The sequence below is a fragment of the Ovis aries genome, chromosome X, assembly GCF_016772045.2.
Source record: "Ovis aries strain OAR_USU_Benz2616 breed Rambouillet chromosome X, ARS-UI_Ramb_v3.0, whole genome shotgun sequence".
Classification (NCBI taxonomy): Eukaryota; Metazoa; Chordata; class Mammalia; order Artiodactyla; family Bovidae; genus Ovis; species Ovis aries.
In genome coordinates this window covers 20,377,303-20,401,258 of record NC_056080.1, presented here as the reverse complement: position 1 = coordinate 20,401,258, position 23,956 = coordinate 20,377,303, and the positions used below count along the sequence as shown (strand labels likewise).

Here is a 23,956-nt window from a genome sequence, read left to right as displayed (position 1 = left end):
AAAACCAATGGCTGAAAAAATGTTCAAACAACCTGAAGGACACAGTCTACAAAACACTGCATGCTGCAACCCATATACATGTGTCAGAGAGTAAACCAAAGGTACAATCGAATGAAGAAAAATATTCTGCTTGTCTTATTATATATAAAACCAAGAGAAAATATTTTAAGAGAGGATAATGATGTATCCCTCCTTTCCTTCCAATTTTCCCACTGAAAAAAAGGATATAGACAATAGCATAATTTTTCTGCAGTTGCAAGGACGTGAAAGGACCGTCCAAGTGTCCAGATGGTAGTTAATACCTTCTGAGAACTAAACTTTTACCAAGAAAGGTTTAAAATCAATGGCTGATCAAAGTTCCCCCACTCCCAGCAAAGGCTTCCTTGCTCTGGAAAGTACACTCACATGACAGACCAGGAAAATATGCCCACCATGAACAACCCAGGAGGCATATTTACATTGTGTCATAACAGAACACACTGGTAACCAAGTAAAAAATAGATGTGTTTTTCTCATCTGTCCCAATTAAATCATTATAAGAAAACATTTACAAACAAGTAGGGAAGGTCCAAAGCAGGACTTGGAAGGCTCAAAGGCTTACTCTTCAGGGTTGAAGACAAAGAAATAAATATCATTTAAGTTGCCCCTGTGGGTTGGGAGTTTGGAGCGCTCACAATGCAAAGTAAAGATAGACAGCAAGGGGAGGCTCTGAGAACGGTGGCTGGAGGCATCCGGTGAATGATATTAGACCCCGGCTGTAGGTACAGAGCTAATGTGATTAACACTGAAGTTCATCTATTCTTCCTCTACTTTCTGATAACATAACCACTCTCCAAGGTAAGGAATGAATGTATTTTTAAAACTTCTAGATAAAGAGATCCTACAACTTTATTTGGCAATTCAGTATTATATTTAGCACTTTATGCTTAAGAAACATCCCTTCATACCTAACCTCAAATTTTCACACACTACTTCTTACACCTCTCTCTCTTATTTTCTTCACAGTGGGGGTGGAAAGCAGCTGGGTACCATCTTTTATGTGATCCATAGAAGTTAAAAATATACACAGACACATATATATAATCTACTAGTTTTACAGCTTAACCCTTTGATATGACCTCAATATATATAGTTTTATGATGTTTTCTATCAAGTTCAGTACCCTAGTGACTTCAAGGGCCAAAATGTATCCAAAATAATTGTGCTACTACTCAAGAGCAATGACCCACTAAGAACTTCTCTAGCTACCATTTTCCCTAATAATTAAAATGTCTATTAAATGAAATTAGAGCTTATAAAATTTTCCATTACTTAACTATAAATTAAGAGAAAATTAACTTAAAATATTTGTTAAGGTCCCAAAATTCTTAAAATGTTAAAAAAAAAAAAGAGCCACAAAACCCTTAAGTCTGTATTGGTAAGAGACTCACTCAGACAAAAGCCTCTGAAACTAAGAGTGACACTTATGTAAGTTAAAGAGGAGAACAAGTGTGGGGAAGGAGCAGAGATCACAGGGCTGGATGAGCAGGGTGAAAAGAAAAGTGTTCTAGGCAGTTGAGCCACATCTCAGAGGAGAGTAAATTTAGGCCTTGTTGGCCTAGTAGAATTAGGATAAGTTAGATTGAATTAAGAAGACCAACACTAATGAAAAAGAAAAAAGAAGGCAAAAAAAGACTGAAGATCAAGCTAGAGACAAAACACTACCCCTAAATTGAAGATGAAACTTTACCATCTAATACATATAGCATGCATATTCTGAATATTCAGAATACTGAAAACGAAAGACAGTTACAAATATATCACTAAGAAATATTAAAATTATAATTATAGTGACCCACTTAAAACACTGGGGAAAGGGGAATAAATTGGTAAGAAGGGGAGGGTGAAAACATGATGGTCTCAAGTATTACCCTAAATATCCTTATATACCTTCATCAAAGAAGAGCTTGAATATACTTTATTATATGTAAGGTTTACCTCAATAAAAAGAAATAAAGCCAAAAAAAGTAGAACTTGAGCTGTAAAATTCCCTCTGCCCAATACCTAAAGATGATGTTTATTGGATTAGTTAATATACAGACTGTTCTGGCATGTAAAGTTATCCAGTGATGTAACACTGCAATCGTCTTAAAACTTACCCGTGAGAACTCCAGCCACCTATACTGAAAGCGCCTGCTTAAGTTTGGAATTCTGGAATAAACCATCCTCCACACCAAATAGTTGGCAATGGTCCTGTTAACAGAAAGAGAACACATTTATTGTACTAAGCTTGATATCTGATGCTTTGCAGAACACCTTGGGAAAATCTATTGGCAAAGCTCCATGGAGGGACCTTTTGCTCATACAAAACTGCAGAACTTTCACTTGAGAAATGACATCAGATGATACAATGTCAACAAGCTCAACCAAAAATGGCTTGCTTTTCACCACCTAACACAGACAGATGATACGAAAATTCCAGCCCCAGGTCTCAGCATGAACATTTTGCTTTCCCACTCATGACATGGAGTCCACTGTTATCCATGCTTTCATGCCTAGAAATTGTTGATACCTTCCAACTATTAGGCGACTTGACAAAATACAGATGGATTATTAACTTTTGGAAACAAAATGCAATATACTGGCTAATGCCAATTATCTAGATATGCACCCTTGTTCGATACCTACTAGATGTGGGAGTTTGGGCAAGTCACTTAAGTTCATTGATTTCATCTTTCTTTGTCATATAATGAGGATGACCTCTACCTTACAGGGTTATTGTGAAGTTAAAATAACTAACAAAATGTTTGACAGAGTAAATTTCAGGTTTTCTTATTGTTGTTCACTTCCAAACACATAAACAACCCCACACACTCATAATATCCACAACATATATTTTTAAAAATCCATTACATTTTCTTAATTTCTGCCTTTTTCTATAAGCAAAAGGCACCTTGACCTCAAAAGTATGTGTGATCTGAGTTAATTTCCAACTCAATAGTGATGATGAATTTTTAATGACCCATCCCCTCCCAGCTGTGCCATTACCATGGTGACTAATAACACATATTCTTGAGATGGCTCTTGGGGTCAGCCAGCCAGCCATGTGAGAGCAGTGTGACATGATAATGGTGACTGGCCAATCAAGAATAACCCACACTCTCATTTGCATGGCATCTTAACTCAGTGGACATTCACTCTTAGCAACTAAATATATTTCAGTGTATACACCCAACATATGTATAGCTCTTTTAATTTATATAGAGATATACTAATGGGCTAACATATCAGGAATGTCTTCAACAAATATAGAAATTTTGAAAGATAAAATGAAATAAAGATGTTTTCCAAAGTCCTTAATTAATCCTTCAAACACTTTTAGCTAATTCTTCAATACACATTATCCATATAGGATTAGGTTAACACAACAACAGTCAATGTAAATCAGCATCCCATATAGTCGTCTTGACTATTTCAAAATATTGCGACCATATCCTTCCCAGATCTGGTTAGAACACCACTGTTTTTATCTTGTCATCTGGCCAACCAAGACGGCATAACTAGAGTGGGAGAAGGGCCACTTCTGACATTTTCTTCCCATTCACTTTGTGCTTATACCATTAATAACAGTTTCAATTCCTGTTTCTCTACAAGAATTTTTTTCAATCATTTGCTCATTTTGTGAGGATTGAACCAGTAGTAAAATTCATAAATATATAGGTATATGTAAATGACTTGAGATTATTTTCAATATATGGAATAAAAACTAATCAGTGAAGGTAACACTGCCCACTCTCATATAGGGTATATAGATCAAATGAAGGGTTCAAGGCTATCTATACAGCAAAACTAATAGAGCCTAGCTATTGTTTTCAATAGAAAGAATGATACATAGAAGTTTTAAAATTTTCTCCTTGGGGTTCCCTGGTGGCTCAGTGGTAAAGAATCTGCCTGCCAATGCATGAGACACAGGTTTGATCCGTGATCTGGGAAGATCTCATATGCCATGGGGCAACCACGCCTGTGCGCCACAAGTATTGAGCCTATGCTCTAGAGCCCAGGAGCCACAACTACTGAGCCCGTGGGCCGCAGGGACTGAAGTCCATGTGCCCCAGGGCCTGTGCTCCACAATAAGAGAAGCCACCACAAAGAAAAGCCTGTGCACCGCAACTAAAGAGCAGCCCTCACTTGCTGCAACAAGAGAAAAGCCCGTGCAGCCATGAAGACCCAGCAGAACCAAATAAATAAACTTTTTTCAAACAATTTTAAAAACATTTCTTCTCAGACCCCGTGGATCTTGTTGAAGTATGCACACTTCCCCTCAGAGATCGCCACTCTCATCAGCAAAGTCTAGCCCTTGTCCTTGCTCTTCTGAGGCACTACAATAAGCATGTAGTTTCAGGTCATTTCTTTGAACCTTTTGAGTTCACATCCCTAAGCCTGAGCAAGACAAGTGCTCACTGAGCACTTATTGTTGGCCAAGTATCCTCCCATTTGCCACGAGGAATGCAAAGAAATAGGAATTCACGCCTACATTCAGAGAACTTAAAAGTCTAGCTGGGGGATATGGGACTTCAGATTTCAGCTTGTTCATAGAAATGGGTTTTTCCATTGAATGGGATACATGGTAAGTACATTCGCTCATTCAGCACCTCCTGAACACCTGATACATACAAATAGTTCTAAGTGCTGGCAGACAGAAAGGTGAGGAAGCTATAGTCCCTGATCTCCTGGAGCTTTCAACTGAGCAGGGGAAACAGGCAAGCACATAGCAATGATGTGACAGACCCTAGTACCCACAGCTGCATGCCAGAGAGCTGGCTGGAAGATTGCCTGCCTCAAACTGAGGGATGACAGTAGGCCTCAGGAGAGGGACAGGCCCTGGGCCAGGAAGGCTTCAGGGTGTGGGGTGGGACTATAAACTCTGGAGCAAGAACTTAGCCTCTCCGAGGCTAAATAATGGAGAAATAGCTTATGTGTGGGCGGGGATGGTGAGCAAGTTCATCACTCACAGAGCTGGGCAGAAAGGCCAGCTACAGCCGGGAAGATGCAGGCGGCAACTAGGGTCCAATATCTAGAATGTTAAAGGGGCAGAGATCAACTCTAATGCAAGGTCTGTAGGCTCTTCAACCTTAGAACACTGCTTCCGGGGTGTGAGAGCTGTGCTGGATCCCTACGTACAGATTCAAAGGAGATCCGTGGCCAGCAGATAGGCTTACTGCTGCTGCTAAGTCGCTTCAGTCGTGTCCAACTCTGTGCGACCCCAGAGACGGCAGCCCACCAGGCTCCCCCGTCCCTGGGATTCTCCAGGTAAGAACACTGGAGTGGGTTGCCATTTCCTTCTCCAATGCATGAAAGTGAAAAGTGAAAGTGAAGTCGCTCAGTCATATCCAACCCTCAGCGACCCCATGGACTACAGCCTTCCAGGCTCCTCTGTCCATGGGATTTTCCAGGCAACAGTACTGGAGTGGGGTTTGCCTTCTCCGGCAGATATGCTTACATGAATTCCAAAGCTATTCCCTCAAGGTGGTTGCGATGCACCAGATTAACTGGGGAAGCAGTTAGGATGGGGCCCGATGGTGGCAGTAAAGACACAGCATGATGCAGCTATGTTGGGGTCTTAGATTTTTCTGCCTTTCCTGCTCCCTTGAAATCACAGTGCTTAAGGCATCTTGTATTACCTCTAACTCCCACAGCACCGCTACAGGAGAGATGTCCTTGTATGCATTTTACATGACAGGGAACTTGAGGCCTAGAACCATGAAGTAACGCCTCAGGATCACATACTCAGTCGGTCTCCAATTTACAATCACCAGATGCCCAGGCCAATTCAATCAGTGTCTCTAGGATGAGACCCAGGACAAATATTATTTTTAAAGAGCCCCAGCTAAGTCCAGGGTGTAACCAAGTTGGAGAACAGGTGTAATAAGCATGTAGTTTCAGGTCATTCCTTTGGATCTTTTGAGTTCACATCCCTAATCCTGAGCAAGACACCAAGAGCTCAGTGTTGGCCAAGTATCCTCCCAGACGCCACGAGGAATGCAAAGAAGGCTAAGACAAGCCTAAGATATGTCTGACTCAAAAGCTTCTGCTTTTCCTCATGCCACACATGGACAGATTAACCCCTCTTGTTCCACAAAGATTTCCTGGTCAGTCAAAACCCTCCAACAAAGGCACTTTCCAAAAATCTGTGGGTATGAAGAAAGAACAGTGTGTGAGGGCTCCATAGGCAAGGCATTATAAGACCACAGCGCCTCTGACAGCTGGAAGCCAGAAGCAGGGAAGCTCGCACAGGGAGACGATGGCGCTGATGAGCTGCTCCAGCATTATAAATAGCTGACAGAGCGCTGGGGAGCACAGCTCTGGAGTGCTAATATTACCACGCCAGGAACAGATCTGACCGGAATGACTGAACGACTGCCGCTTAACGCTCAAAAAACCAAACAAAAAGAAGAATCAGCAATAGTCCTTAAAAATAACACATAGTATCTTTCTCTTTTCAAAAAGCATTTTCAGCAGTATGGTAATTTCCCCCAAATGGCAATCAATAAAGTAGAGGAAAACAGAGGCTCGAGAGAGAGAGAATCCACCACAAAGAGAGCAACAAGAAATCATTTCCCAAAGCCTCTGACGAAGGAGATTTTTTTTAAAGATTTTTCTCACCCTTGTTGTCAATTAGTGACAGCTTATATGTGTACTGTATTGCATTTAAGAGATCATTAAAAAAAAAAAAGGTCATGAAGATCTTCTCTGAGCCTCAAGACAATGCTATGGGGTGGTTATTATTATTATTCCAATTTTCAGACAAATAAAACAAAGATCCAAGGTCAAAGGACTTCTAAGCAAGTGTCAAATCTAGGACTAACATTTGGATCTTCAGATTCCACAGCTTGCATTTGCTTCTCTGAGCCAAACCATCTGAGGTAAGCCAAACAGGTACCTCTCAAAGGTTCTCAAAGCTGAAGAGCTCTTCCTAAACCCTAGAGGCTGCCCAGAGGTATGCAGCGTCAGCATCACCTGAGAATTCCTTGGCCTCCCCCAAGATCTACTGAATCAGAAATTGTTGCCTCTTTTTTTTTTTTCTTTCTCTCTCTCTTTTTGGCCGTGCTGCACAGCATGTGGAACCTTAGTTCCCTGACCCGGGATCATGCCCACACCTTCTGCAGTGGAAGAGCACAGTCTTAACCACTGGACTGCTAGGAAGGTCCAGAAACCCCTCAAAGGCAACATCCAGGTTAATGTTAGTCTCATCACCCAACATGCTCAACATCTTCCTTTTCCACTCTCCCCTACCTGAAAAACTCCTCCTTATCCTTTGGAGTCCTGCTTCTATGTCACCTCCCAGATGGTGGTCATGAGGCCATCTGGTTAACTTCTAGAAATTTTAGGAAGAATCTTCTATGTGAGAAGTACCATACTAGGCCATGATGTTATAAAAACAATTACAGGAGTGTCCACCATCAAATGTTTACTGTTTCATGGGGGTGAAGGAGAGGAGCAAACCAAAAAATTAGATAATTTCTTTGATATTTCGGTCTTGGGCACAAAGCTAGACTCTATTTCCCATCTTCTCTTGCAGTTAAATTGGTCATGTGACTGAGTTCTGGTCAACGGAATGGACACATACCACTTCAAGGCCTTCCTATAAAACCTCCTATGCAATCCTCTACGCTCTTTCCCTATCCAGCAGCTGAATGGAGAAGATTCCAAAAAGCCAGATGAAGGCAGAACCACATGATGGAAGGAGTCTGAGTCCCTGAGTCCCTGCTTGGAGGAAAGCTGCCTTACAGGGACAGCTGTGCTGGACATTCCAGAAGCACAGGGTACAATCGTCATGATACAAACCAGTAAGTGTAGAGGTGCTTATTACAGTGACTGGTATGTCCTGACTAATAAAGTAACTATGGGAACCCAAGGGCACATTTCCTTGACCACTCTTGTGCTACAACCCAAGGAGAGGATCAAAGATGGTCAGCAGTCTAAAAAACTTGCTGTGGGGACTTCCCTGGTGGTGCAGTGGATAAGAATCCGCCTGCCAATGCAGGGAACAGGGGACATGGGTTCAATCCCTGGTTTGGGAAAATCCCACATGCTGTGGAACAACTAAGCCCACATGCCACAACTCCTGAGCCTGTGCACTCTAGAGCCAGTTCTCCACAACAAGAGAAGCCACCACAATGAGAAGCTCGCACAAAGCAACGAAGAATAGCCCCTGCTTGCCACAAATAAACCCCATCCAAAGCAAAAAGAACCTAATGCAGTCAAAAATAAATAAATAATAGATAAAAAAAAGCAGTTTAAAAATAAATAAACGTGGTCTTTAAAAAAACTTACTGTGCTCTGCAAATAAAGTGTTCTCAAAATTCTCAAGAAGAATACAGTGTTTTGAAATCTCAACATACACACAATACAAGTTGTTTTTGATGAATCAGTTGCTAAAGAGCAAACTATGTGACAGAGAGTTGAAAGTTTCAAAATATCTGCAAATCATCTTATGTTACGGACATGATGTCTGCAGTTAATTTTTCTATTTACATTTCTTCCACTGTAGTTCACTATGCTTACATCTAAATTATCATTTTGATAAGAACCAGATTAAAATCTCCCTTCAGTCATAGTCTTTCTTGGCCCCTTTTGTCATGACAGATCCTGCAGTTCTAAAGCGTAATCACCACCAAAGAGATTATCTAATACAGTAAACCAAGGCCCAATCTATTATTCCCTGGTTGTCAATAAGGCTTTTGTGGAAATAAAATGAGTATAGTTTCAAAAATTACCTACTAATTTACAACTGAAGATAATACAGACACTGGAAGAAACCAACTCATTAAGTTCTGGAGAATGCATACATAGGATGGAAACTCCATCTTTCAATTTACCACAATTTAAAAAGTGTTGAGTAACTCAATGGCACAGGAGTACAAAATCATTGGGGTCATATTTTACAAAATTTCAGAGCTAGGAAGTACACATGAAAAAGTTTTTAAAGCAGTGAATCTCCCCAAAAAAACTAATCATAAGATTCCTGGGGTGCTTGTTAAAATACAGATTTCTAGGCCTCGCTCCAGATCTATAGAGGACGACTGCTAGAATCTGTATTTTTACCAGAGGCCCAAGGTGATGCTGTTGGCATTACTGATCCACAGATCACACTTGGAATATCAAGGTTTCACCCCACACAGAATCTGAAATGAATTTATTATTTCTACTCTCCCTTTTCTGTGGGCTTACTTTTCCGTATGCTTTCTTCAATGAACAACACATAGTTTTTATTTTAAGAAAATAGCATCTTAAAAAGAAGAGCTCTTCAAACCTGTCTAAATGTTTTCATAGGTGGGGATGGATGCTAAATTTTATTTCCAGGACTTCTCCAGGTGCCTCTTTTTTTCACATAATTCCTGGCAACATAACCTTGTCTAAGTCCAAATAAGTAATTATGGTTTGGAGGACTTCCCTGGTAGTCCAGTGGCTAAGACGCCATGCTCTGAATGCTGGGGGTCTGGGTTTGATCTCTGGTCAGGACACTAGATCCCACATGCTGCAACTAAGACCTGACACAGTCAAACAAATATTTTTTAAAATAAAATATGATTTTTAATCATGGTTCAGCAATTAGCTTATTAAACTGTGATTGTGAACTCTTTGACCTTCCTGTGCTTCATTTTCTGTAGTCAAATCTGAATGGCTTCATGAGGATGCAAACTTCTCTTTCCTGATCTAAAATATGACACAAATGAAACTATCTATGAAATAAAAATAGAATCATGGACATAGAGAACAGACTAATGGTTGCGAAGGGGTTGGGGGAGAGATGGAGTAGGAGGCTGCAGTTAGCAGATGTAAGCTTTTATATATGGAATGGAGAAACAACAAGGTCCTACTCTATAGCACAGAGAACTATAGTCAATATCCTATGATGAACAATAATGAAAAAGAATATTATAAAATGTATATAGAGATAGAACTGAATCACTTTGCTGTACAGCAGCAATTAACATAACAATGTAAATCAACTACATGCCAATTAAAAATTATCTTTCCTGAACATTTTTAGAATTTCCTTGCTTTGTAGTGCCAAAGGAACAAAGCAACAAATTCTAAAATATTGTTTAAAAAAAGAAAAACCTGACAGTTCCTGACAGTCTTTCACCAGTCTAATTTTTCTACAGCTTTCTGAGTGGTCTTAAGTCTTTTCAGTATTGGTGAAGTGAAGTGAAGTTGCTCAGTCGTGTCTGACTCTTTGCAACCCCATGGACTCTAGACTATCAGGCTCCTCCGTCCATGGGATTTTCCAGGCAAGAGTACTGGAGTGGATTGCCATTTCCTTCTCCAGGGGATCTTCCCGACCCAGGAATAGAACCCAGGTCTCCCGCATTGCAGGCAGATGCTTTGCCATCTGAGCCACCAGGGAAGCCTTCCGTTTATTGACACAAAGTGACTTATTGACTTAAAAGAAGAAGGAAGAAAAAAACAGCCAAAGACCAAGAATGAAGTAGAGGAAAAACAAAGATGTTCATATAGAAATCTCAAAAAATAACATCACTATATAACTAGCTTCCAAAACTAATAAACAATTTAGGCTTTCAGAGGGAATATGGAGAAAGATCAGAAATAAGGGGAAAAACATTGTATATTTGTTGCCATTGTAGTAAATAAACTACACCAGATGATGGTCTCAGCTTGTTTGTCATAAAGGACACCACAACTTTCCCCAAGACTTTTTGATATAACTTTCTTTAAAAATAGTTTTCAAAGGACACGAGGGGGAAGACCTTATAATTTCAAAGGAAAAATAAAAGTCACAGTAAAATGCACAAGAAAGCTCTTACTTCTTCCTCTCAGAGCCTAATATCCTAAACAAATCCTTAAAGTATTGAGGGACACGGACCACCACGTTCTCTGAGGGGCCAATGTCTTTTAGTTCAGGGTAGAGTCTGACGTCGATGACCTTCTTGATGTAGCTCAGCCAGTCGAACTGAGGAAGAGAAAGACAAAAAAACACAGTGAGAGAACCTCTGCTGGGAAACAATCAAGGAGGAAGGCAACCAGGTCAGTAGAATGTAATCCATGGCTTGTGATCTCAGACCAAATAAACATCCAACTGCTCAAATCTAGAAGATAAATGCCTGATCACTGCCACCCAGATCAGACTTGCTGGCTGAAGCATAAGTGGAACACGTGTCTGTGCTATCTGCGTATGGACCACGTGTGTGCACATACCCAGCAGCACATGCACTCACGTCCCTGGCCCCTCCTGCACGCTCATCCTCCCCTCTCCTCCTCCCACCTTCCCTCCTGCTCTCTCTCTCTCTTCATCCCTCTTGCAGTAGCACTCACCTCCCTTCTCCCTGTACTCGGCCCCATTCCGCACTCATTCACTCTCTTGTCCCCATAGACATAGATGCCCCGTGACATTTCTGCTCCTCCCTCTGGCACAGCCTTTCTTACACAGAGGGAAGCAAACAACAACACAGAGTAACACATGTCTCCCCTTCATAGCATCACTGTCTTGGCATTTTGACCTGGCTACCTAGAAAGTCCTTTCCAGGCTTTTCCTTTTCTTTGCTCCCCTGCCTGCCTCCACTAGTGAAATGGAAAGCCAGTCACTCACTTGCCCAGCCTACCCTGTAAGGAGGTAGTCCCACATGCCCCAGTTTTACTCAGTAAGAAATAAAGGGATGACACGTGGAAAGGCTTTGGTTTTTCCTGGTAGAAGAGTTAAACATGGCCCATACTGGGGCTTGCCCCTTCTTCCTGCTCTGAAGACAGATGTAACATATGCAGCTATGGCAGCCACCTTACAACCCTGAGTCATCAAATATGCAGTCAAAAAGCCAACATGCTAAAAAGAGTGGAGTGGAAAGAAAGAACTTGGATCTTTGACAACGTTGGGCAACAGCTAAACCAACACCAACAGCAACCTATGTCTAGACTTTTGTCTATATAAGGAAATAGGCTTTAAGTTTTTAGGCCACTCTTGGAAAAGTTTTCTGTTCCATAGAGCAGACAGCATCCCAATGAATACACAAGGGATATTTTATGTGATGACTGACAGAGATGGCGATGAGCAAGAAGACCAATGGTAGCTTTTATGAGGCAAAATTTGACACACAGATGAAACAGAATTGCTTGTCAATTGACCAGTTGAAATACAATTTCCTGGACTGCTTTCACTAACCTGGGGAATCATAGCACTCAGCTGGGAGATATTCATTTTGTTGTACATGGCTTCACTGGTTCGGTTTTCATGTGGAATCATTATCTGGTGGAAAGAAACTTTGGTTATTTTTTTTCAAACAAACCATTTCTAACTGCATAGCTACTTCCTACATGTGCCAAAACATCTGTATCATATCATAAACTTTTTCAAGATTTTGGTGTGGTGTCGAACCTGGGAGAGAGGAGGGGGAAAAAAATCACTTTAGCCAGGATTAAGAAAATAAAAAGAAACTTTCCTTTCCTGTTCAGTGTGAAACATTGGACTTGGTACAAAAATAACTACTCAAATCCCTCCCTAACCTTTCATGTGGATGGATAAAATCTATTACTGGCTTGGGGTAGATAGCCATGCTAAGATCAGGCAATTTGAGACAAACATCCCCTGTCCACAGGTAGTATCCAGGTAACAGCCTCTACAGTTCATAAACTACAGACCAACCCTTCATTCCCAGGGGAATGTTCTCGCTAAGAGCACTAGACTATCTGAACAGCACTGCCACCGGTGATTGTTGGGTCAACAGTTTCATCCTTCACGTCCCTTCTCCTCTCTGGTTTCTCTGGCCCAGAAATTTCCCTGGCCCCACTGCTGAAGGTATGGGTTCAGTTACCACCCAGACATATTTCCACATCTGCTTCTCCAGCCCTGACCCTTCACACTCCCATTCCCAACACGTGTGCTCCTGGTAATTTTGGCAACATCAAATCGAAGCTTCTAGGCTCTGCCATATTTAATCTGAGAAGAGCAGAAACAATCATCTTCCTCAAGGGCCATCTTAATCACTTCTGCAAACAGGCAGTAGCTCCTCATACCACTCAACACATCATGATTTTGCCTTCAGGCCCTCCATCATCTGATTCCCCTGCATTAAACTTGCCACCTTCCAACTCACACAGGACTCTCCTACCCTTGCACTCCTGTCCACTATCACTAACCTCATGGTTTGAACCGGAAGTCAAGACTTCGCTTGTAATTCATTTTCTGTTGCAAGTCTTTCCAATTAAACTCCACTTGGCTCCAATCCCAGGGGCTATGCCATCAACAAGACCTCCCCTTAGGCACGCATCTCTCTAGTTGGGATTAGCTGAATGCACACTTCATGGCTGTGTTTACAAGGACTTCTGGGGGGCTTGGCGAAGTTGTCCTGTCTCCCCAGCTTTAGAAGTCTGCCTGGGATGATGTGCCCCACTAATTCTGAAGGTCCCTAATGACCTGGGATGTAAGATATACAGATGAGTATTATCAGCTGGCAAAAACCCCAAGCGCCATGGATTTGTCAAGATAAACTCACAGAAGGCTGAGTGGCAGACATCTGCCGCCTCTTCCCTTCAGTGCCCTCAGCTTCTCCCTCCTCACCATCCATGGAGAGACTTCCTGTAGCTCACAGGCAACCTCCTGCCTCCATTTCAATCACTGCTTCAGAGAATGTCCACACTCTTCCTCACTCTACTCAGACTCATAGGCCCAGGTTGGAGCCCTTTGGCCTTAGAGCTGTTTTCAGCTCTGCCAGCTCCTTCCTCCACCCCACGGATTTGTCATTTCATTTAGCCTCTTGACCATTCCCAGTCTTGCCTCGGCCCAGCTGTTTTGAGTTCCCTTTTTGGTTCAGATCCCTGGCTCAGGGCAAGGCCTTTCCCGCTGTATCAGAGCTTCAGTCCAAATGAGGTCTCTGGGTCTCCAATTTGCCTGGGAAGGGAATCCAGATGGCCTCTAGACACAGCAGAGAGGTCCAGTCTTCGACTCCAGAACATCTGCAGCAGTCTTTGCCATCTTCAAAGGTGACACACAGGAAGGGACTGTATGTACTGTATGTGCTGTGACTAGGGGGTCTGGAGAAAGACACACATGTACACCACGCCAGCCAAGAGGCCAACTCCTCCAGACCCTGTCCATCAGCCCGCTTCCACCTTGCCACCCCACAACACCTCGCCAAACACAAAACCAAACAGCGCTTGGACTCCTAAGCACTTCAAGAATTTTACCAACTTCTATTATAAAAGACTACCAACAAATACACCACCACTTCTTGATAAAAGTATCATTTTTTTTTCACTACAGTATATCTCCCCAAGCAGATTTCATCATATGTGTTCCATCCAGTCCTGAGGACGTATAAAGATTTTATACTTTGGTTCTTCTAGAAAAATTATTCTTTGAACAAAGCTAACCATTTAGGATTTCTCATTAGTCTCCCTCAAGTTTGTTCTTAGGTCTTTTTGTCTCCACCATGAGCCTGAAAGAATTTAAAAGGTGATTTACATCCACACACATATGGACACCTTATCTTTGACAAAGGAGGCAAGAATATACAATGGAGTAAAGACAATCTCTTTAACAAGTGGTGCTGGGAAAACTGGTCAACCACTTGTAAAAGAATGAAACTAGATCACTTTCTAACACCGCACACAAAAATAAACTCAAAATGGATTAAAGATCTAAATGTAAGATCAGAAACTATAAAACTCCTAGAGGAGAACATAGGCAAAACACTCTCAGACATAAATCACAGCAGGATCCTCTATGATCCACCTCCCAGAATTCTGGAAATAAAAGCAAAAATAAACAAATGGGATCTAATTAAAATTAAAAGCTTCTGCACAACAAAGGAAAATATAAGCAAGGTGAAAAGACAGCCTTCTGAATGAGAGAAAATAATAGCAAATGAGGCAACTGACAAACAACTAATCTCAAAAATATACAAGCAACTTATGCAGCTCAATTCCAGAAAAATAAACGACCCAATCAAAAAATGGGCCAAAGAACTAAATAGACATTTCTCCAAAGAAGACATATGGATGGCTAACAAACACATGAAAAGATGCTCAACATCACTCATTATTAGAGAAATGCAAATCAAAACCACAATGAGGTACCACTTCACACCAGTCAGAATGGCTGCGATCCAAAAATCTGCAAGCAATAAATGCTGGAGAGGGTGTGGAGAAAAGGGAACCCTCCTACACTGTTGGTGGGAATGCAAACTAGTACAGCCACTATGGAGAACAGTGTGGAGATTCCTTAAAAAATTGCACATAGAACTACCTTATGACCCAGCAATCCCACTGCTGGGCATACACACCGAGGAAACCAGAATTGAAAGAGACACATGTACTCCAATGTTCATCGCAGCACTGTTTATAATAGCCAGGACATGGAAACAACCTAGATGTCCATCAGCAGATGAATGGATAAGAAAGCTGTGGTACATATACACAATGGAGTATTACTCAGCCAGTAAAAAGAATTCATTTGAATCAGTTCTGATGAGATGGATGAAACTGGAGCCAATTATACAGAGTGAAGTAAGCCAGAAAGAAAAACACCAATACAGTATACTAACACATATATATGGAATTTAGGAAGATGGCAATGACGACCCTGTATGCAAGATAGGAGAAAGGACACAGATGTGTATAACGGACTTTTGGACTCAGAGGGAGAGGGAGAGGGTGGGATGATTTGGGAGAATGGCATTCTAACATGTATACTATCATGTAAGAATTGAATCGCCAGTCTATGTCTGACGCAGGGTGCAGCATGCTTGGGGCTGGTGCATGGGGATGACCCAGAGAGATGTTGTGGGGAGAGAGGTGGGAGGGGGGGTTCATGTTTGGGAATGCATGTAAGAATTAAAGACTTTAAAAATAAATAAATAAAATAAAATTTTTTTTTAAAAAAAAAAGGTGATTTACACAGAACACAGCATATGACACAATGACATTCATGAAAGTAGGGCAAGAAAAGAATGAAAACCAGGGCTGGGTATAAGAACTAATACATACTTACCAGCCTGCCCTATACACTTTCTACATCAAATTATGTGACTAGACTTCCCAAAGCCTCAGTCTTAGATGAGACTGATTCTGCATCAGAATGGTGTAAAGAGTAAACTAGACTAAAAATAACTTTCCACTTAAGCCAAATTCATACGGATTTATCAAATGCATATTCTTCAGTTGAGGCCAAACAGGCATTTCCCTGGGAAAACAGAGAGAGCCTCCCCCTGCTGCTGTTCTTTGTCCACTGCTGACGAGCACGTGGACACTGACTGGGCTTCAAGCAGAGGCGGAAGAAGAGTTCTTCTCTCTGTTATGGTTTTTCTTCCTGCTACTTCCCAGAGAGGGGTGCTATGAGTTCTATCTTGGACCCAAAGGACAATGCCACAAAATGATTTTTCATATATATTCTCATGCAAGATATATCACCGTTAAAATAAGGAGAAGGAAAAGAAAAAGATTTTAGATGAAGACTTACCTCAGCTATCTTTATTTCCAACCTAAGCACCGACTTCATGTCATGCTCTGCTCGGGAGCTATTAGCTCCCAAAAGTACAGCAGTATCCACCATGAATTTGTAAAGGGCATCCCGATACTGTAAGAGATAAAGAAGCAAGGGACCATGACAAGAGTCTATTAGGGAAGTATGTTTGAGGAACACAGAAGAGCAGAAACAGCAGGTGGAAATAAATGCCCATCATTTTCACTCTGTACTCAAAGTATGGTATGAGCATTATGCAATGCCAACCACTCATCTACCACTTTGGGACAAAGAAGAATGATGGCTACTTGGGTACTGTTTCCATGATAGACAGAAATGTCCGGCCACCAAGAATCACGAGAACTTGTTTTCTGGCAACCAGTAATATTAAGGATATACGAAACATCTACAAATGAGTCGACTCCTCTTTCCAGGCAAGTGAGGCTTTAATATTAAAAAAAAAAAATGGGAAAGAACTGGTTGCTAAAAGCAGGAGGCATGATCACCATGAAGACTAGTGGGAACTGTGATTTATTTTCTTCCAGCTCAATTTACCCATCTCCACACTAAAAACAAAAGACCAGCAATCGAATGTTTTTTTTTTTTTTTCCATTTTGTAGGTTTTTACCAAGTTCTCCTCACTAGCTCAGGGAGAAAGGAAAGGAAAGATGAGAAGAATGACGAAGAGAAATCAAGCAAATGCAGAAGTTCCTCACTGCATGTTCAGGAACCCATTTTCAGGCTATTCACATACTATTGGAGAGGAAGACCTTACTTTGTGGGAGTTGAGGAATCTTGTGTGTGTGTGTCAGGGGGTGAGGGTGGGTCCCTTCTCCTTTCAGGTACATTTTAAGAACTCAACACACCAGGTATTAAACTGTTTCATAGTTATGCTATGGGAATAAGATTCCCTAATATACACCTTGATTCTGCAAAGCTATTCTTATAATGCTTATGACTCCGAGACCTGCACAGTGCTTGGCATATAGCAGGCCCTTAATAAATATTTGTTTAATCAGTAAGCAAGCCTCACAGAGAGTCATAATTAGAAATGTTTTGCAATTTCCAGTTAAATTCCAAAAATATTTATTCGATCAACACATATGCAAGATGTCTTGCTAGGCCTTCTGTGCACATGGAGGGAGTACAGATGAAAAATCAAATAATACTTAAGTCTAGTTCCCAGTGTGTGATCCTGGGAGGGAGATAAACACGTCATTACTAACTGTAACACCAGCAACACCAAAATAAAGTCTTTACTGAAGCTGCTAAGTGCTTGAAAACTCAAGAACTAGCGAATTCTAGCCTCGAGAAACCAGGGAGAGAGTTTTTTAAAGGGGACAGATTCAGGAGCAGGGGCGTCCTTCTGAGAGATGTGCGAGCTGCCTTTGTTGGGGGAAGAATAAAGAGAGGTGAGACAGCAAAAGTGGTTTGGGACTAGGCTGTAAAGAGGCCTTGAACTCCCTCTAAGGAATACAGAGTCTAACTTGTGAGCAAAAGCACACTGGGAGGTGTACTTTGAGAGCTTGCCAAGTGCTGCTAAGGAGGTAATGGAATGAAGGGGAGGGGGAGCAGTTAAAAGGAGACTCAACAAGGATCTGCCCTAGAGCAGTAGGGAGACAAAGGAGGCACCAGGGGGAAGAGATATTTTGAAGGCAGAGCCTACAGGACTGACTGGTTACAGGACAGGGACAACATTTCAAGCATGGCTGCCTATCAGGTGGTGACCCAAGTAGAAAAAGAAGTGCCTCCAGACTGGTAAAAGTTCGTTCTGTCCAATTTCAAGAAGGAAAACTTGCCAACCTTCTTTGATGAGTGTCCTCAGCCAGAAAGTCGCTGAGGATCCTGCCCTTCAGGGCCTTCTACATACAGACTTTCCTTTCAGCAAAGGAGCAGGGACTCCGTGAGAGCCAGCACTTCCCCCATCGAAGTCCCTGCCAGGCCAGAAACTCGAGCCTCCCTGGTCAAGGGTCCCCCAGGCCCGAGGCTCCCTTGGAAGTTCAACAAAGGCTCCAAAATGAATTCAAAGTGTCAGGAATAAACCAGCTCTAATCCAATCTCCAGGAAATGACTAGGTTTCCAAGCCAAAGCAAGAAGTTTGAGCAGATTGATCCCATCTGGTTCTCATTAACCTTACGTTAACCTGGGGCACCAATTTAAAAAAACAGATTCCTAGGCCCCACTTCACGTCTACTAAATCCGATTTCCCATGGCTGAGGCCCAAGAATCAACATTTAATAGAAGCTTCCGAGATGATTCTTAAGCAATACAATTTGGGACCCGCTGGTCAACTGGGTGTCCATTCCCACGCTTCTGCAATATACTGAGAGCTGTCCACACTTCTGAGGGCTGGCTGCAGGACCACTCCTAGGTGACCGCATTTGGTGTGCTGTCTTCCCCACTCAACTATGAGGGCATGGCCCAAGAAGTGCTCAGCCTGCATTTCCAGACTTCCAGAAAACAGGGAGGGCCATTTATCTGCCCAAATAAAAGCCCTTTGTTTCCTACATTTGGGGAAATGGTTGTCAAACACCCACACTGCTCCATTTGAGTAAAGAGTTAGGGATTTTAGAACAACTTATGAACCTCACAATGACTGACAAGATGCAGAGTTGAATGAGGAAAACTTACAGACTTGGCTTCCGTGCTGTTATCAAGGTAGTCTTCCCTCACGGCTAGGGAGAGCGCCGCTTGGTCCAGCTGTTGAAACAAAAAACAAAGCATTCTGCTGGCACTGAAAATTCTTCTGTAACATGTTAATGAGTCATGAGATCAGGATCCCTGCCATATTTTGAGTATGTGTCACCATTACTGAAATAATTCAAAGCAAACAGGTGCTGCAGCAATCAATGACAGTTATCAAGTATCAGAGACCTGCCCCTGATTCCCTGATTCATGGTTTCTAACCTTTTGAGTTTCTAACAATACTAAATAGTGTCAAAGCTAAATGACTTTGAAATAGGATTATCTGATTGTCCCCCCTATTTGATGGGTGGAGAAACAAAATCCAGAGAGGTGATTTTACTTTGAGAAATCTTTGCAAACTTTAGAACCCTCTCTGGAAAGTTTAAAATAGGTGATGAAAATACAAATAATGATCAGACAACTAAATATGTATAATTATTATTAGAGAAAATTATAGCATAATTTCTTGAATTAAAACTTTCAGCAGCTTAAAGGTAACCAAAGAGAAGATTATAATCTTTTCCAAAAAATGTGCTAGAATAATAAGATATCCATGTGCCAAAAAAATGAATTTCAAACCGGACCTCATGACCTGCACAAAAATTAATATGATATGGATCTAGAACTACATATAAAACCTAATAAAACTTCCAAAATCACTGTGGATTGGTGACTGCACCCATGAAATTCAAAGAAGCTTGCTCCTTGGAAGGAAAGCTATGACAAACCTAGACAGCATATTAAAAGCAGACACATTACTTTGCCAACAAAGGTCTGTATAGTCAAAGCTATGGTTTTTCCAGTAGTCATGTATGGATGAGACAGTTGGACCATAAAGAAGGCTGAGTGCCAAACAACTGATGCTTCTGAATTGTGGTGCTGGAAAAGACTCTTGAGAGTCCCTTGGACTGCAAGGAGATCAAACCAGTCAATCCTAAAGGAAATCAACCCTGAATATTCACTGGAAGGACTAATGCTGAGGCTGAAGCTCCATTACTTTGGCCACCTGATATAAAAAGATGACTCACTAGAAAAGACCCTGATGCTGGGAAAGATGAAAGGCAAAAGGAGAAGTGGGGACAGAGGTTGACATGGTTAGATGGCATCACCAACTCAATGGACATGAATCTGATTGAGCAAACTGGGAGACAACGAAAGACAGGGAAGCCTGGAGTGCTGCAGTCCATGGGGTCGCAAAGAGTCGCACACAACTTAGAGACTGAATAGCAACAACAAATAAAACCTCCAGTAAAAAACATATAGGAAAATCTTTGACCTGGGGTTACACGAAGAGTTCTTAGATATGACACCAAAATCAGATACATAAAGGAAAAAATACATTGGACTTCATCATCATTAAACATTTTTGCTCTGTGAAAGACACTGTTAAGAGAATAAAAAAGATAAGCTACAGATAGGGAGAAAATATCTGAAAATCACATATACGACAAAGGACTTGCATCCAGAATATATAAAGAACCCTCATAACTCAATAAGAAAACAAACTGCCCAATTTAAAACTGGACAAAAGATCTGAACAGACATTTCACCCAAGAAAATATTCAAATGGAAAATAAATTTATGAAAGGATGCTTAAAATCACTAGTCATTAGAGAATGTAAATGATACCCACAGTAAAATACCACTATACATCTACTAGGATGGCAGAAACAAAAACCAAAACACTGATAATGTCAGGGACTTCTCTGGCAGTCCAGTGGTTAAGACTTCTCACTTCCACTACGGGGTATAGGTTCAATTTCTGGTTGGGGAACTAAGTTCCCCGTGACTCATGGCATGGCCAAAAAGACAAAACACGGATAATGCCAAGTACTGGTGAGAATGTGGAAAAACTAGTTCGCTCATACACTGTTGGTGGGAATGCAACATGACAGAGTCACTTTGGAAATCAGTCTGATAGCTTCTTACAAAACTGAACATACATATGACCCAGCAATATCACTTCCCAGCCACTTACCAAAGATAAATGAAAACTTCTACTCACACAGAAACCTGCATGTAACTTTATTCATTATTGCCCAAAATCTGAAACAACCCAAATGTCCTTCAAGTGGCAAATGGATAAACTGTGACACTCACCCATAAAGAGGGATGAACTACTGGTACATGCAACAATATGGGCATATTTTAATCACATCCCCAAACAAGGCAAAACTACAGGGATGGAGAGAGGTGGGGAGAGCGGGTGATTTCAAAAGGGCAACACAAGGTAAATCTGGGGGAAGCCATGGGATGAACTATTGTCTGTCTTGATTATGGCGGTGATTCTGTGACTCCACGCGTTTGTAAAAACTTACAGACTTGTGCTTCACAAAAAGTGAATTTAACTGTAAGTAAAATTTTAAATAAATAAAAATTTTAAAGTTCCAGAACTTCCTCTAAATTTCTGGCTGTTCTTTCTTGAGTATAAGCAACTGCCCAAAGACTGAATAAAACTGAACCTGACATCAAATTTTCTACCTTAAATCTTATCCACACATTAAAAAGTTAAGCTAAGTGGGGGGAAAAGATGTTTTCATAACATCGACCTTGCCTGGGTGTATTGCTAAAAACCTCAAATTATTGTGTTCAACCTTCTTTTCTAATTGGCCCCAAACAACCAAGTCACAAGCCAGCCTGGCTTCATCATATTCCAATTCCCAATACACCACCCCTTCTTCCAAAAATTAAGTAAGCCAGGAACATGAAACACGATATTATGATTAAGATGCTTTGGCTTTCAATTAGAGTTGAACCACTTGGAGAATTTTTTGAGCTTTAGTCTCAAAGGAAAGGAAACTGTGTAGACAATATCAAGAAAGCCAAAGCTTCCCTCTGATGAAGTGAAGTTAAATCCATTTATTGTAAAAGTTTAGACAATTCAAGTGAAGTTAACGGACCTGTTTTAAATCTTCAGATTGTGACAGTTCCGAGGGAACCTCTCTATATATGAAACCAATTGAATAAGGTTAGTTAGCTAAAACTAGAAACAGACAAACACTTGAGGCAAAAGACTTTCTCAAGAGGCCAATATTAGGACACTATGTTATTTGAGGTTTTTTAATCCATGCATTTGTAACTGATCTTAATATTACAAGTAGAAAACAAAACACATGTTTAGGAAATCTGATACCCTGAACTGAAATATGAATTTTTTTTCTCTGACTGAAATGACACACAGGTTAGGAAACAAAACAGTAATACAAGAAGAAACATCTCACACATTATGATGTAGTTATAGGACAAAAAAGAAAAACTTTATCTCCAGGAGAGTCTGTCCTTATCATCCCTACAGATTTTACTAAGAGTCGCACAGATGCAGGCTGCTGGGTGATGATCACTTCAAGTCGCTGTTCTGGTAACACATACTGACACAACTTTGACCTTCCAAACACTCTTTCAGGATCACAGATATTCCAAAGTCTTTTATTGTCCCTTAAATTCTCATTCTTGCTATCTCCTTACACAAAATGAACCCAAACACATGTAGCAAGATATATTCTGAGGCATTAATCTGCCATCTCATGTATTTTTGTTTTTCCTTTCTCCCATTTAAGTCTGTGGCAAATTTTGTGTCATCCTGCCACGGGGGAACTTAGAGCACCATCATGTAGCTTTGAGCAGCCCCAGCTTGCCAAACCACATGTCCTCGGCACGGGAATACCCATTGGAAGAGTGCCTTTTTTCTTCACCCAAAGATACCACCTAAGAGTATGCCCACAGTGATGTGCCTTCCCAAAGCAGGTTTTTTTTTTTCCCTTATCCCCAGGGGTTTGTGGGATGAGAAAAGCCTAGAACATTGAAGAACATAGCAATAGAATGTGATGGAAAAGGAAGTCTAAATGCATTGAGGGAGAAGAGTTTAGGGTTAAGAGAGAGTTCTCCCAGAGCAGAAAGAAGACCTTTGAGGCAGTAAAAGAAGTCAGAGTTTCTTGTGAGCAGAGAGACCAGTCAATGTCCCTAGAAAATGGCAGGATTTGAGAAGGAGTTGGGGGCCCAGGGCCCCAGCAGCAGAGAGGCACAGCTGAAGGGGCCACAGGGGCTGGGATGGCAGGTTTCCTTTCAGAAATAGATAACTGATGATCACAGGGTCTCCAGTCTCCTAGGACAGGGGTCCCCAACCGCCAGGATCTAATGACTGATATCTGAGGTGGAGCAAATATAATCATAATAGAAATAAAGTGACAATAAATGTAATGGACTTGAATCATCCCTCACTCCCAGTCCATGGAAAAACGGTCTTCCGAGAAACTGGTCCCTGGTGCCAAAAGGGTTGGGGATCACTGCCTTAGGAGAAGGCTGAGAAATGAAGTAGCTGCCAAGTGAGGAAGGGTCTAGACTGGCTCACTTTCCAACTAGAAGGTGCGGTGGGAGTTCAGCGACAGAGATGAGACTGACTAAAGAAAAATGCCTGTTTCTTGTGCATCTGATTTTGAGATCTGAGATGTATGTTTGGCACAAAAATTGAAGAGAAACATTCCCTAAATGGTTCTGACAAGCCACCTGATCATGATGTAAGAGAAAGGTACCTTTTGCCATGTGCTACTGTGCACCAGTATCTATCCTGTGAATTGTCAGCAAGGTCATCCCATTGAAATCTCATAACAACAGCGAAAAGCAAATTCAAATCAACCTTTCATTACACCTGGGGAAAATGAGACTGAGAGAGGTGAAACAGCCTGCACAAAGACATTCAGTGAGTAGATCACAAAGCCAAGTCTCAATCTCTTTAAAAACCAAAGCCTACTCTTTTTCCCACTACGGTAGTGGTTTTCAAATTCTGTTCCACAAAACTTAAAAGGTGCTTCATGGGCTCCA

The 23,956-nt window shown here is 41.4% G+C and overlaps 1 protein-coding gene across 1 annotated transcript in view; it reads right to left on the bottom strand.

Moving 5' to 3' along the window:
- PHEX (phosphate regulating endopeptidase X-linked) overlaps positions 1 to 23,956 on the bottom strand; it is a 207,919-nt gene that overhangs the window by 137,238 nt on the left and 46,725 nt on the right. The window contains exons 6-10 of the mRNA XM_004021961.6: positions 19,085 to 19,153; positions 16,451 to 16,567; positions 12,158 to 12,241; positions 10,809 to 10,954; positions 2,139 to 2,232 (exon numbers count right to left, since the gene is read on the bottom strand). Of these exons, the coding sequence (XP_004022010.1) occupies positions 2,139 to 2,232; positions 10,809 to 10,954; positions 12,158 to 12,241; positions 16,451 to 16,567; positions 19,085 to 19,153 (510 nt within the window). The remainder of the gene's footprint in view (positions 1 to 2,138; positions 2,233 to 10,808; positions 10,955 to 12,157; positions 12,242 to 16,450; positions 16,568 to 19,084; positions 19,154 to 23,956) is intronic.